Source organism: Alligator mississippiensis, chromosome 3 (assembly GCF_030867095.1).
Source record: "Alligator mississippiensis isolate rAllMis1 chromosome 3, rAllMis1, whole genome shotgun sequence".
In the NCBI taxonomy this organism is placed as follows: Eukaryota; Metazoa; Chordata; order Crocodylia; family Alligatoridae; genus Alligator; species Alligator mississippiensis.
In genome coordinates, this window is record NC_081826.1 from 297,485,222 (window position 1) to 297,498,786 (window position 13,565).

The following is a 13,565-nucleotide window of genomic DNA, read 5'->3' on the forward strand; positions in this document are numbered from 1 at the left end:
TCTTCAATGCAATTAATTTCACTGTCTGTCTGTTTTTTTCTCCTTTTTTTTTTCTCCTGGAGAAAGGCTGCATCCTCATACCTTTATAGAAATTGGAATCCTTAGACTCTGTGTTTCTAGTTGAATTTATGTGCCCTTTCTATTTCTTGAACAGGCACTCGGTGTCACGGTAATAAGAATGGCATAAGTAGCTAGATAGATACAACAATGCAATCTTTCTCATCTATGCCCTTCCCTACTGGCTGCTGTTTAGACTGTAAGATACTTGGGATAGGGGGAGTCCTAGTCACCCACATGTAGCATGTTGTTAGCACTGATTGAAGGGTCATCTTGTTCTCAAAGCTCTAGGTGGGAATTCAAGAGCTCGTGGGTTCAATTCTGACCCCGGGTGGCTTGTTGGAGGCTGCTGATTCATCCTTTTGTCTCTTGGGTGGCATCATTATTCATTCTTCGGGGCAGACACTTGGTGTACAAATCCTTCATCTCACCTGATGTGCCACCCTAGTGCTTAGCAAACCACATAAAGTCTACGGCACTACTTGCAAAGTCTTTGCTTTGTCCCTTGCGCTGATGGATGCAATGCAACAAAACTTGATACCTCTACCCTTATGCCCTGACTTTCACTCATGTGCTGTATTTACTTGAAAAGGCCAAATACCAGGGTTTTGTTTTGTTTTGTTTTTACCCCGCTTTTAGGAAGGCTACGGGGATCCCACCCTTTTTGGTGAGTTTGCATTGATACCTGCATAGAAACGTATGATCTGTTAATGAAAAGTGATGTCGAATTGCTAAGCATTTAGCAGAAAGTTAGAGCAGCATTAGCTCCTTTTTTGAGATTTTTTTTTGATCCCTTTGATAAATTGCATTTTAAACTATGAATAGACAGTGATATCGAGTGCGAGTAGGCAACGGCTCATCTTACTGTTTCTTATCCTCTTAGGCTGAAATTCAAGCACAAGTACTTTTATCTTCAAAAAGGAAAGTTTTAAAAAGAAAATTAGACGATACTGAAAAACAGGGAGTGGAGTGGGAACAGTTATTACCTGCCTTACAGTAACGCCCAGGTAGCAACCAAGAATGAATCCCCACTTCTTGCAGGTTTTGTACAGGTTTGGTTACTCTCAAGACATATCTGATATCTCGGGCTGAAAATCTTGAACACAGGTGGCTGCTTTTGAGATTTGTTTTCCCCCATATCGTATTCAAAATTGAGGGGGGGAAAGGGGTCTTCATGGGTTTGGACTTGACCTGGAAAGAAAAAATGCCAGCACGGCTCTAGACCCAATTTATTTAATTTTAAGCTTTCTTGATATTTTGAAAAGGGATGGGGGATTGGACCTGAAGTTCTGGTTTGGACCAATTTATGTTATTACTGCAAAACCTCATTCTGCAGTAATAAGGACTCCTTGAAGTTTGATCCAAAAAATGCCTTGAAAGTTCAACTCTATGCTGCTGTAGTTGAAAACTGTGGAGTAGTGATCTCTCAAAGAACATCGCTTCTAGGGAGATGGCTGGGATATTCTGCTCTGAATGGGCCTGGGAGTTCCCTGAAGAATAGCTTTTCTTGCAATTATCTCAGTGTTTTTTCTTCCACCCAGAATCAGAAAGGTCAGAGGTGCACATTGTCTCGTACATCACAGCTCAGAGTAGCAAGATGAAAGCATTGCACATGGAGCTTATAAACATGCCTTTAAGGCATGCTCCTTACATGTTCCTGGGATGAAATCTTGAATAAGATTTAATAAAAGAAGCGGTCTTTGACCATGAGATCTGTGTGTATGTGGGATATGTTTCCTGTCCCATCCCTATCCTTGTATCAGTCTTGAATGCTTATTACCAAAATAAAATCCATCTTCATCTCATCTAGCTAAGTGTGTGCTTGGGAAACATTAATATTATGTCTCAAGAGTTATTTGCCATTCACCTGGGCGAAGAGGTGTTTCAACTTTTGTCCTTGAGATGGGCACTGGAGTGCTAGGTCGAAGGAAGAGGAACACATCAAGAAGAAGGGATCAAAGCTTGGGGGTTGTTTTAGAAGGGGTTTTCTCTTGGGACCATGTTGAATAACAGCCAGGTGACCCAAGGACTGAAAAGTGAACTCCAATTAGCTGATAGTGAAACTGCTGAAGGATTAGCTGAGTGTTCTGGACAGAGTCCCTGAAAAGCAAATGGGACTGATGATCAAAGAGAAAGGAAGAAAAAAAAAAAGTTGGTGAAACCGCTAGGAATGTTTCAGATCCAATGAGTTATTCATATGCTGCTAACAATAGAAGCAACTCAAAAAGCAGGGCCCCGAACGACACATATGGAATATATATCTTCCTAGAAAAATAGTTAACCCACAGTTGGTCCGATGCAAGCAATGGAGATGGAGCAGAAATAAGGTTCTGGATGCAAGCAGGACAATAGGCCAAACTCTCCTTGCTAGAAGCAGGAAGTACTGAAGATGTCACGAGAGACCCTGTCTTTGTGAGGCTGCGAGCCAGATTTGGCAGACTCCTCCGATAACTTCAAGATAAGTATCTGGTCTACTGGGTGCTTCTCCAAAGTGAAATCAAAGTCAGACTCTATTGAGGTTTGCTTATTACCAATCAGAGTTATAACTGTATTATCTAGGAAAAAAAGCTTTAGCTTGCACATTCTTATAATTATTTGAAAGTCCCTAGAGTTTTGGGAAGTGCATTAGCTTGGCTACAGTGTTCTTATTAGTGACTCAGGCCTGCAACACGCTGAGAACTCTGCCATGATCCAGAAAAGCACTTCAGTGCACATTTAACTTCAAAGTCCAACTACTTGTGCTTCAAAAATTGTGCACAATTAAATCCATTGCCAATGTGATCCTGACCTTGCCTAGGCTGAGCCTGCAATGGCTACATAGCAGGACTGAAACTCAATTGCACAATGGATAGCTTGACAGGTGGAGAGGAACATGCCTGTCTCCAATGTTGCATGCACTAATATGTTGGTTGAGGTGAGGGAATTGTAGACCTTGGCAAACAATGCAGGGCAAACCCAGGGTCCCTTTTGCGTAGCATCCTGTGTCCCTTGTGCTTGTCTATACCTGATGATTCAATACATTCTTCTAGTTATGGGACAGTCTGGTAGCATTTCTTTCTAATTACAGCCGGGCAGGAAAAACTTTCTTTCCCATATAAATTGGAGATTTCATGCATGTTCCTCTTCAGTGAAGTTGAGACCCTTTTCACTAGGGACTGAAGTGGCACATAAACCGGTTTAAGTGATCAGAAACCGGCTTAACCTGTAATGGAACAGATGTTCAGTGCACATAAACCAGTTTCAAAATGACTGAAACTGGTTTAAGATAAACCTGGTTGAATGTAGTGTCAGATTTAAGTGATTTGGGTCAACCCGGTTTATGAAACTTCTGTCCTAGATCCCTTCCTGGTTCAAGTTAAAACACAGTCCCCCAGCATCCCAGCATGCTTTGCAGCTCTGGGCTGGGCTGTGCGGTCTGCTCCTAAGAGCAGGGCTGGCTCCACCCCTCTGCTTTCTAGTTGAAGCAGTGAGGGCTGGCTGACAAGCGGGGTGAGGGAGCAAGTCCGGCGAGGGATGCTGAGTAGTCTGCCGGGGGGCAGGCAGGACTGCCCCCCGTCCCCCAAGGCAAACCCAAGCTGGGGTCTGGGGCCAGGGAGGGGGAGTTAAACACTCCTTCCCCTGCTCAAACTTACTGCTGACTGCAACTGTGGACTGCAAATCTCTTCCTAGAACCAGGAAAAGAAAGTGATAAGCAACCCTGCTGAGTCCTGCAGCTGTGATTTTGGACTGCAGATCCCAGAGACTGGGGGGGGGGGGGGGGAGCAGCAGGAAGAGGAAGTAAACACACAGCCCATGCTGCTATGTGCCAGAGAGCCGTGCTTTAGCACCTGCTGGCTTCTGGCCTGAGCACTGCAGGCATGTGGCTGCCTTTCCTGAATCAAAGATAAATGTGTGTTCACTTTTGTTTCAGTTTAATCTGTGCAGCTTAGACTAGCCTGCAAAGACTGAATTGATTCAGCCTTGAGCTTTTTGACTGTCTGTACTTAGGTAATTTCCCCTGCACATGAAGGCTTAGTGAAGCATCCTAGAATAGCCAGTCACTTGGTAGTCAGGACACTTGGTCCACCCGTGGGAATCTCATCTATGTCTGATTCATGTCACATGAGTGCCTTTGTCCCTGGGGTGCTGGCTATTCTGGAGAGGGGGTGACTGGGGCAACAACCCTGGGCACTGCCTTTGGAGGAGGAGGTGCAAAAATGGCTGCTGTGGCAGCTGGTGGGTGTTTGCACCACTGCCTAGACCTCCACTGCCCCATGTACCACCACTGTCCTGAGCTCAGGACTACCCTCCTATGCCTCCCTTTCTCATTTTGACCTGAAAATCCATGTGCAGGAAACCTCTCCTTTCCTGATAGGTTTCATCAAAATTCACACATTTCTAGGCAAAGTTGCTGGTGACAAACTATTGTTTTCTAACAAACTCCATTTCATCTGAAAACGCCTCAGTAGTTGTATTTATGAGCCCCATAATTCAGAGTTCTGTATATGTCCTGAATCGCAGACTGTTACAGCTCTTATTCATGACAGCATTTATATTAGGAGCCCCGTTGTCTACTAATTGAGTGCTGTTCAACCTCAGGAGGGATTGTACCCCAAAGAGTCTTAGCTGGTAATGTGTAATTTAAGGGTAGTTTTTGATGAGTGAAGGCTTTCAGAGCAAGGTTAACATCTGTGATTTGCAACTGTTTGATTCCTAGGAGGCTGTGTTAATGCAGGGTTGGGCTTGGCTATGCACATATGAAAAACAACATAGTACAATTATCACTTCTTCTTTTTTTTTTCCCCCCAGTAAGCATTGGCATCCAGAGAGTTAATGGGAGGAAAAAAAAATTCAGGAGAGGAAAAAAGCAATGAGCATTGCACACAACAGGACATTTTGGATGTTAATCTGGTTTGTGATGGATCTGACAGGGAAGTTGATATGCAGGAAGATTTATATTCCTATGCTTCCTCGGAGCAGCTAGCACTCGGTGATTGTGGCAGAAGAGAGGCGAGTTCTAGCCATAGGAACGTTTCTGTAGCAGAGAAGATGCTAACTTTCCTTAAAGGTACTTAATCACTATGAGCACACCAGACAAAACAATTGGATTAAACATGTCCCCTTCCAAAAGTCCTTTATTGATTGTGTCCCAAGGAAAAAAACACACCCCTCAGTCTCTAGAACCCTCAATTTGATTAAAGCTTGGACAGTCCAACCTAGACGGAGCAAAATGAGAGTTGTTTTTTAATGCAGAGGCCAAGACCCAGGATAGCGAAGGGAACAATGTTCCTGGTCCTCTTTGAAACCACTTAGTGCAGCCACAAGCTGAGATGGCAAAGCTGGAGGTTCCTGCCTAGAGGGTCTTCCCTTTTTGCTCAGGGTCAGACTGATCTCCATATTTTAGGTCAGGAAGACATTTTACCCTACAGTCAGATTGGGAATGGACTGTGGGGGGTTTTGCCTTCCTCCATAGTGGGGCACGTGGCCCTCTGCCTGGGGTCTCTTGAGTACATCTTGACATTTCATAATTGGCTTTCGTGCTTCCCCCACTTGGTCCAGGGCAGGTTAGTACGTTAGATCTGTGTTGTCAGAGTTGATGGTGGTCCGGTGTAGAGTTTAGATGATGAATTGTATAGGATGGTTTTAATAGAGATGATCCTGCCTCAGGCAAGGGGTTGGGCGAGATGATCTCTGGAGGTCCCTTCCAGCCCCACTTTTCTATGATAAGAGGAGGAAGGTTTAAAATGATTGCAAACTTCCCCGCCCCTCCTAAGACCCGTTTACCTAATGCAGCTGAGATGTACGTCCCTTTTGAGAGAGAGTGGCCCAGTTGTTAAAAGGGCACTTAGCACTTGGGACCCCGGGTTCCTCACCTTTGCTCCACCACAGGTTCCCATGCAGCTCTGGGCAAGTCCCTTAAGGCATCACTTGCTCTACAGTAACCTATTCATGGGTCTTTGATCTCAGTTAGATCAGTCTTCATTTTGTTTCTTTGCAAATCTCCTAACAAACGGTGTCCTGATTTGCGCTACCAGGCCACATTTAATGTATATCAAAATACCATATTGTTCCAGTGACAAGTTTACCCTGCATATAAGTCAACCTCACTTTTTCAGGTTCGGGTTTAGTCCAAATGGCTTTTTTCCCCTGAATAGAAGTCGATAACCACGCATAAAGCCCTTGAACTGCTGTTCCCCTTACAAAATCCCGGAGGAGAATTGGAAAACCAAGGAAAAGACCCAAAGGGTTAAATACACTAAAAGCACTAAAATGGAAAACTATGTTGGAAGAATTTCTGGCTTGGTATTTTTATTGCATGCACAAAAATACTGCAAATAGAAAAGTCAAGATTGTAGGGGGCCCAATTATAGATCGACCTTGTGTATGTGTTGAATGTGATTGTTATGGTTCTTTATGAGAAGGGAAAAAAGGGAGACTTATAATCAGAGCAGTACAGTAATAGAGTTGGTCAGGAACGCTGTTGCATAAAACAGAACACACAAACCGAGAGAGGATGCAAATAGGCAGGTTACATTTTTTATTTTTATCTTCCCTTTGGTTTGAGATCCTGGAAGAAGCAGAGCATTCAGACCTGGTGTGCTGCGTGACAAATTAATCTGCCCCAAATACAATAAATACAACACAGGAAACGGGTTGACCCGCTGGCTGTCAGCCTCAGCTGCTGGTACTTTTGGAAGTTCCTTTAATTAGGTGTTGTCCTTCCTGAGACTCCAGTTCTGATCTGAGTTGCGTCAGCATGTATCCAAAGTAACACCGTGATGTTCAGCACAATTGTTTTGGATTTATATCGAGGTGCTTGAGATCATCTGGTTGATGGGTAAATGGATTTAGGCATCTAAATGCAATCCTTTCCCACTCTGCCTGAGTCTGAGAGAGCCTGAACATATCTGCCATTGTAACGCGCTGTCATCTTAGCCGTGGCATTAAGGGTGAAGTTGCATGTTAAAAGTAGACTGTACTAAGGGCACTTAAAATGCAAGTATCCACACGTTAAAGCTCATGAACTTGTGATAAGTGCCCTGTGAATATCCCAAAGTTTGCTTTGCTTCAGCCAGGGGTTAACTCTGGGCTGTGCTACCTAGCTCGTGTTAGGGTAACTTCAGTCTGGACCATGGAGACAAAGTGAACAATTTGCAATTCTCTAGCATCCTACAATGCACTGCTCCCAGCTTCCCTTTTGCCCAAAGCAGGGATAGAGCCCAGATGTCCTGGATCCTAGCCACATCCCTTCTTAGTCAGAGCTGTGCAGGCAAGAAACAGTATTAACCTGTAATGTTCGACTGCACACAGTACATGTTGCTTTAACACTTAGCCCAGAATTAGTATGGGCTAAGTTTAATGTGCAACTTCTATGTCACACAAAAGCAGCAAGGAGGAAGAAAAGCAACCCATCTTCTTATTAACAATTTTTCAGAGACTCAAGCAGGGTGAAGTAGGATTGCACGTAGATGCCCAAGTTCACTTAGACGCCTAATAGGTGGAACAGGATCTGGTGCATTGATTCTCATAGGAAAGGCAAGATATTGTGTCAGATGATGAACTGCTACACCATCTGGACTATGCATAGACTGGGCTGACTTGTATGGGTTTGGTCATTGGATTTAGACCAGTGAGCTCAGAATTGGTCATAGCTGCTTGGCTTTCACCTGAGAAGCTCAAGGCACCTTGTAGACTTTTAATTAGGCTTCACAACAGTACTGAACGTCTGGATGTACAGGCACCTTAAGGACCTGCTCCGAAGCCTGTTGAAGTCGATGATTGTCTTCCTCTTGATTTCTGCTGGCATTGAGCCCAGGTCTTAAGCGACTAGTTGGGCACACAACAAATAACTAAAAGAAATGTGACTCTGGGCCCTGCTCTATCTACAAGAGGAGCACTTCCACAAGAGGAAATTCATGATGGTGTTAAACCTGTTAACTGCAAGCTTGTTTTATGTGTTGCTATGTATGTAGAATAAACTAGAAGGTGTCACCAAAATACATGTAAGGTAAAAAGGTAAAGGAAGGATCTCAAGTTAAGTGCTTGTCTTCTAGTGAGCGAGCAAAGGAGACGGGCTGTGTCAGGATACCTGTGGCTTTCTGCCAAAATACAACAGGGATGGGGGGAAAAATCCCTTAATTACAACTATTAATAGTTAGCCAATATGCGTCATCTTCATCCCACAGGATATATCACTGCAATATTACTAAAGGTCCTGATAATGCACAATCCCTTGGGTGATTGAAGAGCAGAGACAATAGGAACTGTGTCTCTGCTTGATTGTAGCCAAACATTTCTGAATGCTTCAGCAACTAATTCAGGGCTGAGATGCTAAGCAAAATGGATTTAAGTTTGAGGGATTCAGCTTCTGTTGTCAGACTGTCTAGTGCAAACAGAGCCCAAGTCAGGTGAGGAGTACTCTGGATTTCCATAGGCATTGCTCAGAGCAGATTTGGGCCCCGTGACATTGTTTTACCCCCCGCCAGTTTGAGCATATTCTTTAGGGGATTTATTATGGAGTTGGAGTCGCCATCATTGCAATTATTATCCATCTGTATTCCATGCAATTATTATTTACGTTATTGAATTCCCTGGAGGGAAAATTAAAATAGAGCTTTTCTTTTTCCATCTCCAGCTCCTGTTTTTGTTTCCCCTTCTCTTTAACAACCTAGTTTCCCAGGAGACCACTTGATACATCCTCATGTTTCCAAGAGACTGCAGTTCAATAGGTTGAGAGTTAATTGCCAGCCGGGAGATTCCAGATGTTTATGTACTAGCCCAAAGAGCTGCCCAATGGTAGCAAACGAGCAGCTAGGAGGAGGCCAGCCAAACCGTGCATAGTTTAGTTGATTGACATGTGTCTGGAAAACTTGGCACGGTCCAGAGAAGCTGGAATGAAATTAGGAACAACTAGGACAAACTCTGTTTTATTATCAATAATTAGCCAACGAGATTGTTTTGTTCCAAAGCAGAATTAATCCTCGTGCATTCTGATTTGCTTATTATCATCCTTTCCATTCATGGAGATGGAGAGACTGTCCTGCAACCTATCTTCGCTGTAAGGATGGCTTTCTAAAAGCGTCATTATAGTAGGATGTCATGCAGCTCTGGAAAGTTTAAGCAATTGAGGAAGAGAGAAGAAGCCTTTCGCCTATAAGTCAGACTCTCAGCTAGCCCCGCTCGCTGGTGGCAAGCTGTTTTGTGGAGCGAGCCAGTACACCGAGCATCCCTGGACTTTTTCCCCTGAAGAAGTTTGCACTGTGGGTGCAACAGGAGAGATGTAGTTTGTCCAAGTAGCTCAGTCCCAGGAAGAGAATAGGTGCAAACCTCAGAAACCTGCCTCCCTAGAGGCCCGCAGAATGGTAGGCAAGAACATAAGAGCTGCTGTTTTCTGGGTCAAGACATAGGTTCCTCTTTCCCAGTCTCCAGTATCACATCGTGCAGAGCGCGGACGCGGAAAGGAAGAGCGAGCAGGGTATGACCAGGTCTTTTCCCCCTGTTGTTCTCCCACTTGCACCCTCCAGCGTTTAACATTTAGGAGGTTCTGTCAAGCAAGAAGAGTTTTGTGGCTTCTTTGACATTTCTGATATCCCCCCCCCCCCCCGAACTTTTTTATTCTGGGGTGAGAAGGAGGGTATTATGATTAATTTTTTTCCCCCCATCCTGAATTTGGCAGGGATGCAGATACGGAAGTATTAGAAAGTCCTGCAGAAGGAAGACTTTCATTGCTCATTTCTACTGCAAAGTCTCAGTCCAGTTGGGAAAGACTTTGCAGGGTAGGGGAGGAGGAAAGATAGGGAGAGCTCCTATAACTGGCATCATGTCCAAGGGATCTCACCTGAGAAGCCAAAGTGCATCAGCCACAGCGTGCCCCATCCTTCAAGTCATTTTTGCCATGCAGCCAAAGTACACAGGGAGACTTGCACTGTCTCTGCCTGCTCTGTTCGCTGGTTGGTGGGGATGGGACTTTCCTTTCTGACGTTGTTAATCAGGCAGCTTCCACCCGCACTAAATTCTCTTAAATATTTCTTCCTTAAAAAGGTGTCGCTGAGGCTGTCCCATCAATTTTCCTAATGAGCGGATGTCGACATAAATTATAACTCTCACGCATGCCGTATATTACGGAGCTCACTGAAAAGTTACCTTGACAAAAGCTGATTTTAATTTTTTTTTTTTAGTCTGAAAAATTTGATCCATTTTCTTCCCCTGTGCCAGGCCACATAAAAGCCTCTTATTGCATTTCTTTTTTTTTTTTTTCTTTGAAAATCTATATCCAGAGTGCCTTGATTGGGGACTCCAGTGGTGTTTTGCTATGCTTCGTTATATACAACATACCTGGGAGTTTTTTGCAGTCCACCATGTGTGCATGCGACTGTGGGTAGCAGGGTTTTCATTCCTCATGTTCCCTCCTGATGACTTATCCTACCTTTGATGGATCCCTGCAGGAAACCCTGCTTTTATAATTAGAGGAGGAGTCTGCCACCTGCAGCGTCTGAATTACGGGCACAATGTGGGAAGAGTCGCCGGACTTGATTACTTGGAGCTGTTGTCAGGGCCATCACAATCAGAGGAAAAATATAGCTAGCATTATGGGAGTTTTACACTATATAGTTTATTTCTATAGCCGTGCACTATGATGTGCCTAATTAGACTATATCAACTGGTTCAGGTCTGCTACCAAAGGGAGACTTTCTTGTTGTGTCTGGTCAGCAGAGAGCTCTCAGCTTGTGATTTAGCACTGAAATTAAATTTAGGCATAGTTTTCCTATTTGCTTCTCAAGCTGTGGGAAACGTCTTAAAGAACCCTTTCCAATCCATTACCCGCCCTCTATCAGCCCTCTCCACTGCTGCACCCATCTCCCTTTCCCCCTCCCCTTGCAAATAAAATAAAGAACTAAAAACCCAATCCATTTAATGTGAAATGGAAGCAATGAATGAATCCAAGTAGAAGAAAGAAAATATCTTTGCTGCTCTGCCTCCTTTGCTTATCTCACTGTTGCTTTGTTTCTGACAGAGACAGTCACGGATACATGTGCAATTGGTCTCTATACTGAAGGGAACTAGCCCTGCAGAAAGGAGCAGGATAAAATAACCCAATAGTTTTTTCTGTTTTGGGTTTTTGTTTTTTCAAATTCAAATGATCATCAGATTTCTGGGTGGTGGTGGCATCAGTCCTTAAAAAATAAAGCTTTGGAAATATATATATTTTTTCTATGTAGTCCACCCTCTTAAGAACTTCTTTAAAGGAGAGAAGAAGCAAGGTGTTTTATTTCTATTGTAGCACCTAAGGATCCCAGTTAGGAATGAAGATCTAGGCGCACCGACCAAAACTGCAAAGGCTGCATATGCCCGAGAGAGATCACAATCTGTGATGAGGACAAAATGTAACAGGTGACTGCACTGACAAAGGGGGCAAGGCAAGGTGAGACAAGGCAAGAGTTATGATGAACACACGTGGGCTTCGCTGTTAAAGAGACCTGCCCTTTTCTTGTCCCCACCTTTGGAAGATGCTTAGAGCCGGATGTGCCAGCCACGATCTGATCTCTCTCGTTCAAGGAGCTGGCGAGGTTGCAGACGTTTTGTAGGACCTTGTAGGGAAAGTGTCCTCTGCATATCAAGCACTTTTGCTGCAGGAACTGGCAGGCTTTTGGTATACTGCAGTAAAAAAAAATCTGATCATACACACACATGGGTATGCACACACACACACATGCACACACAAACTGGATTATTACATTGAAGTCTTGACTAGTTGCATAGTTGGGGGTGGGGGTCATTTTTCTCGGTCTTAATAGATATTGGTTCCCTGTGACTGGTAAGATGCCCTACCAGATAGACCAATACCTTGAACCGTTGTGGCAAGTCTGAATGATTTGTTCGAAAGGGTGGGATTTGGGATTGTGTGTGTGTGTGTATAGGTCTTGATGCGATTGTCGTCCTGCACGTGGCTATGAGCCAACAAGTCCTTGTCGCTGAGAGTACAGGAGGGTTTCTCTTCTGTAAGAATGCAAATGGAGGCTACTTGTGGATGCAAGTCAGGCTAAGTGCTAGGCGTAGTCCTCTGCAGTTGGAAGTCCCAAGTCCTTGTGTGCCCTTTCTTCTGAGTACATGGTGGGAAAGGGGGAGCATGAGGGCTTCAGCACTATCCTTCATGTGCCGGTGAAGGACTTGGCTGAACAATCCACTTCTAATTCCTCATGGATAGGACCAGACAGGAATAAAATATCAACCAGATCTAACAAACGGTGGTGTGGGAGGGGTTTCCAAACTCCCTATTTCCATCAGGACTTATGCATGTGTCTCTGTAAGTTCAACTCCCCCTGCTATCCCCTGTCTGTCCCCGTCCCCACCATGTGCATGTGGCATTGTTGCCCATTTTTGTGCTTCACCACAGGATATGATTTTATTTCAGGAAAAGCACCTGGCTCAAGGAAGGGCAGGGGTGCAGCTCCCTCTGCCAGGGGGAGAAGACTGGCCTTACTCTGCACCCCACTTCTAAGCCGATCCACTCTGCGCCACTGGACTTAATGAGGTGTTGCCTTTCGTTTGCAGGCTGTGCCTTCCTAACGTACTGCGAAAGGGAGTCCGCTCTAAAGGCCCAGAGTGCACTGCATGAACAGAAGACACTCCCAGGGGTGAGTCCAACTTTCTGTCCTCATCTGACCTCGTGTATAGCTGATGTTTCCATTTTGGGGGTTGGATGATGAATGACTGTTGTTGCTTCGATGAGTCACTATTTGCACTGGGCTAATAAAATCAACGTGCCGCAATCCAGCCTGGACGTTTCTACGTGCACACACAAGCGGCTGGTGAGATTCAGACGTAGGCAATGGAAATAACCCATTGCAGTCTGGATGTTGCCGTCCTCACTCGAGCGAGCAAGCAAGATCAGTAGGTTCATTCAAGCCCTCCGGTGCGTGAATGTACACACACGCGACGTAGCACCTCTTCTAACTGTCTTCCATGAAGCAAGGTGTGGCAGCAGAAAGAAACCAATCAAATTATTGAGTTATCACAGAATGAAAACATATTCCTGATGACAAAGTGGTTTGACTCAATTGCTTTAGTATTCAAGCAGCTGTAGCAGATTGGAAAGGCAGCGAGACAAGGAGAAAAGAGAGAGAGAGAGAGGAGACGAACATGAGATAATGAGGAAAATTATTCACATGAGCAAGATCTGAGGTTCAGACAACACAAGCAGAACTAAGAATAGAAACACTGCTATTAGGGGAAGCCCTGCCCTGCAGGGTGGTTGGGGATGGGATCCTGGGGGCTTCCAGCTCAATGACGGGAGGGGATGAAGGCAACACTGAGGATAGTGGGGGAAAGAGAAGTGAAACACTGAGCTGAGTGTAGATGCATTGGGGTTTGCTTGGCTGCTCTGTCACCTGGGGGAAGGACTGAGGCCTAGGGAAGAAAAAATAGAGGAGTCCAGAAGGAATTGGGGAGAAGGGGGGTGAAGGTGCATTGGGAATGATGCAGTTAGGAGAAAGCTTGTTTGTCTAGACAGTTCTGCTTGGAAAAAAAAC

At 44.7% G+C, this 13,565-nt stretch overlaps 1 protein-coding gene across 10 annotated transcripts in view; it reads left to right on the forward strand.

Moving 5' to 3' along the window:
• CELF4 (CUGBP Elav-like family member 4) overlaps window positions 1–13,565 on the forward strand; it is an 860,601-nt gene that overhangs the window by 90,185 nt on the left and 756,851 nt on the right. For all 10 annotated transcript variants that reach the window (XM_019496109.2, XM_059725306.1, XM_019496111.2 and 7 more), the window contains exon 2: window positions 12,589–12,671. In XM_019496109.2, coding sequence (XP_019351654.1) covers window positions 12,589–12,671 — 83 coding nt within the window. The remainder of the gene's footprint in view (window positions 1–12,588; window positions 12,672–13,565) is intronic.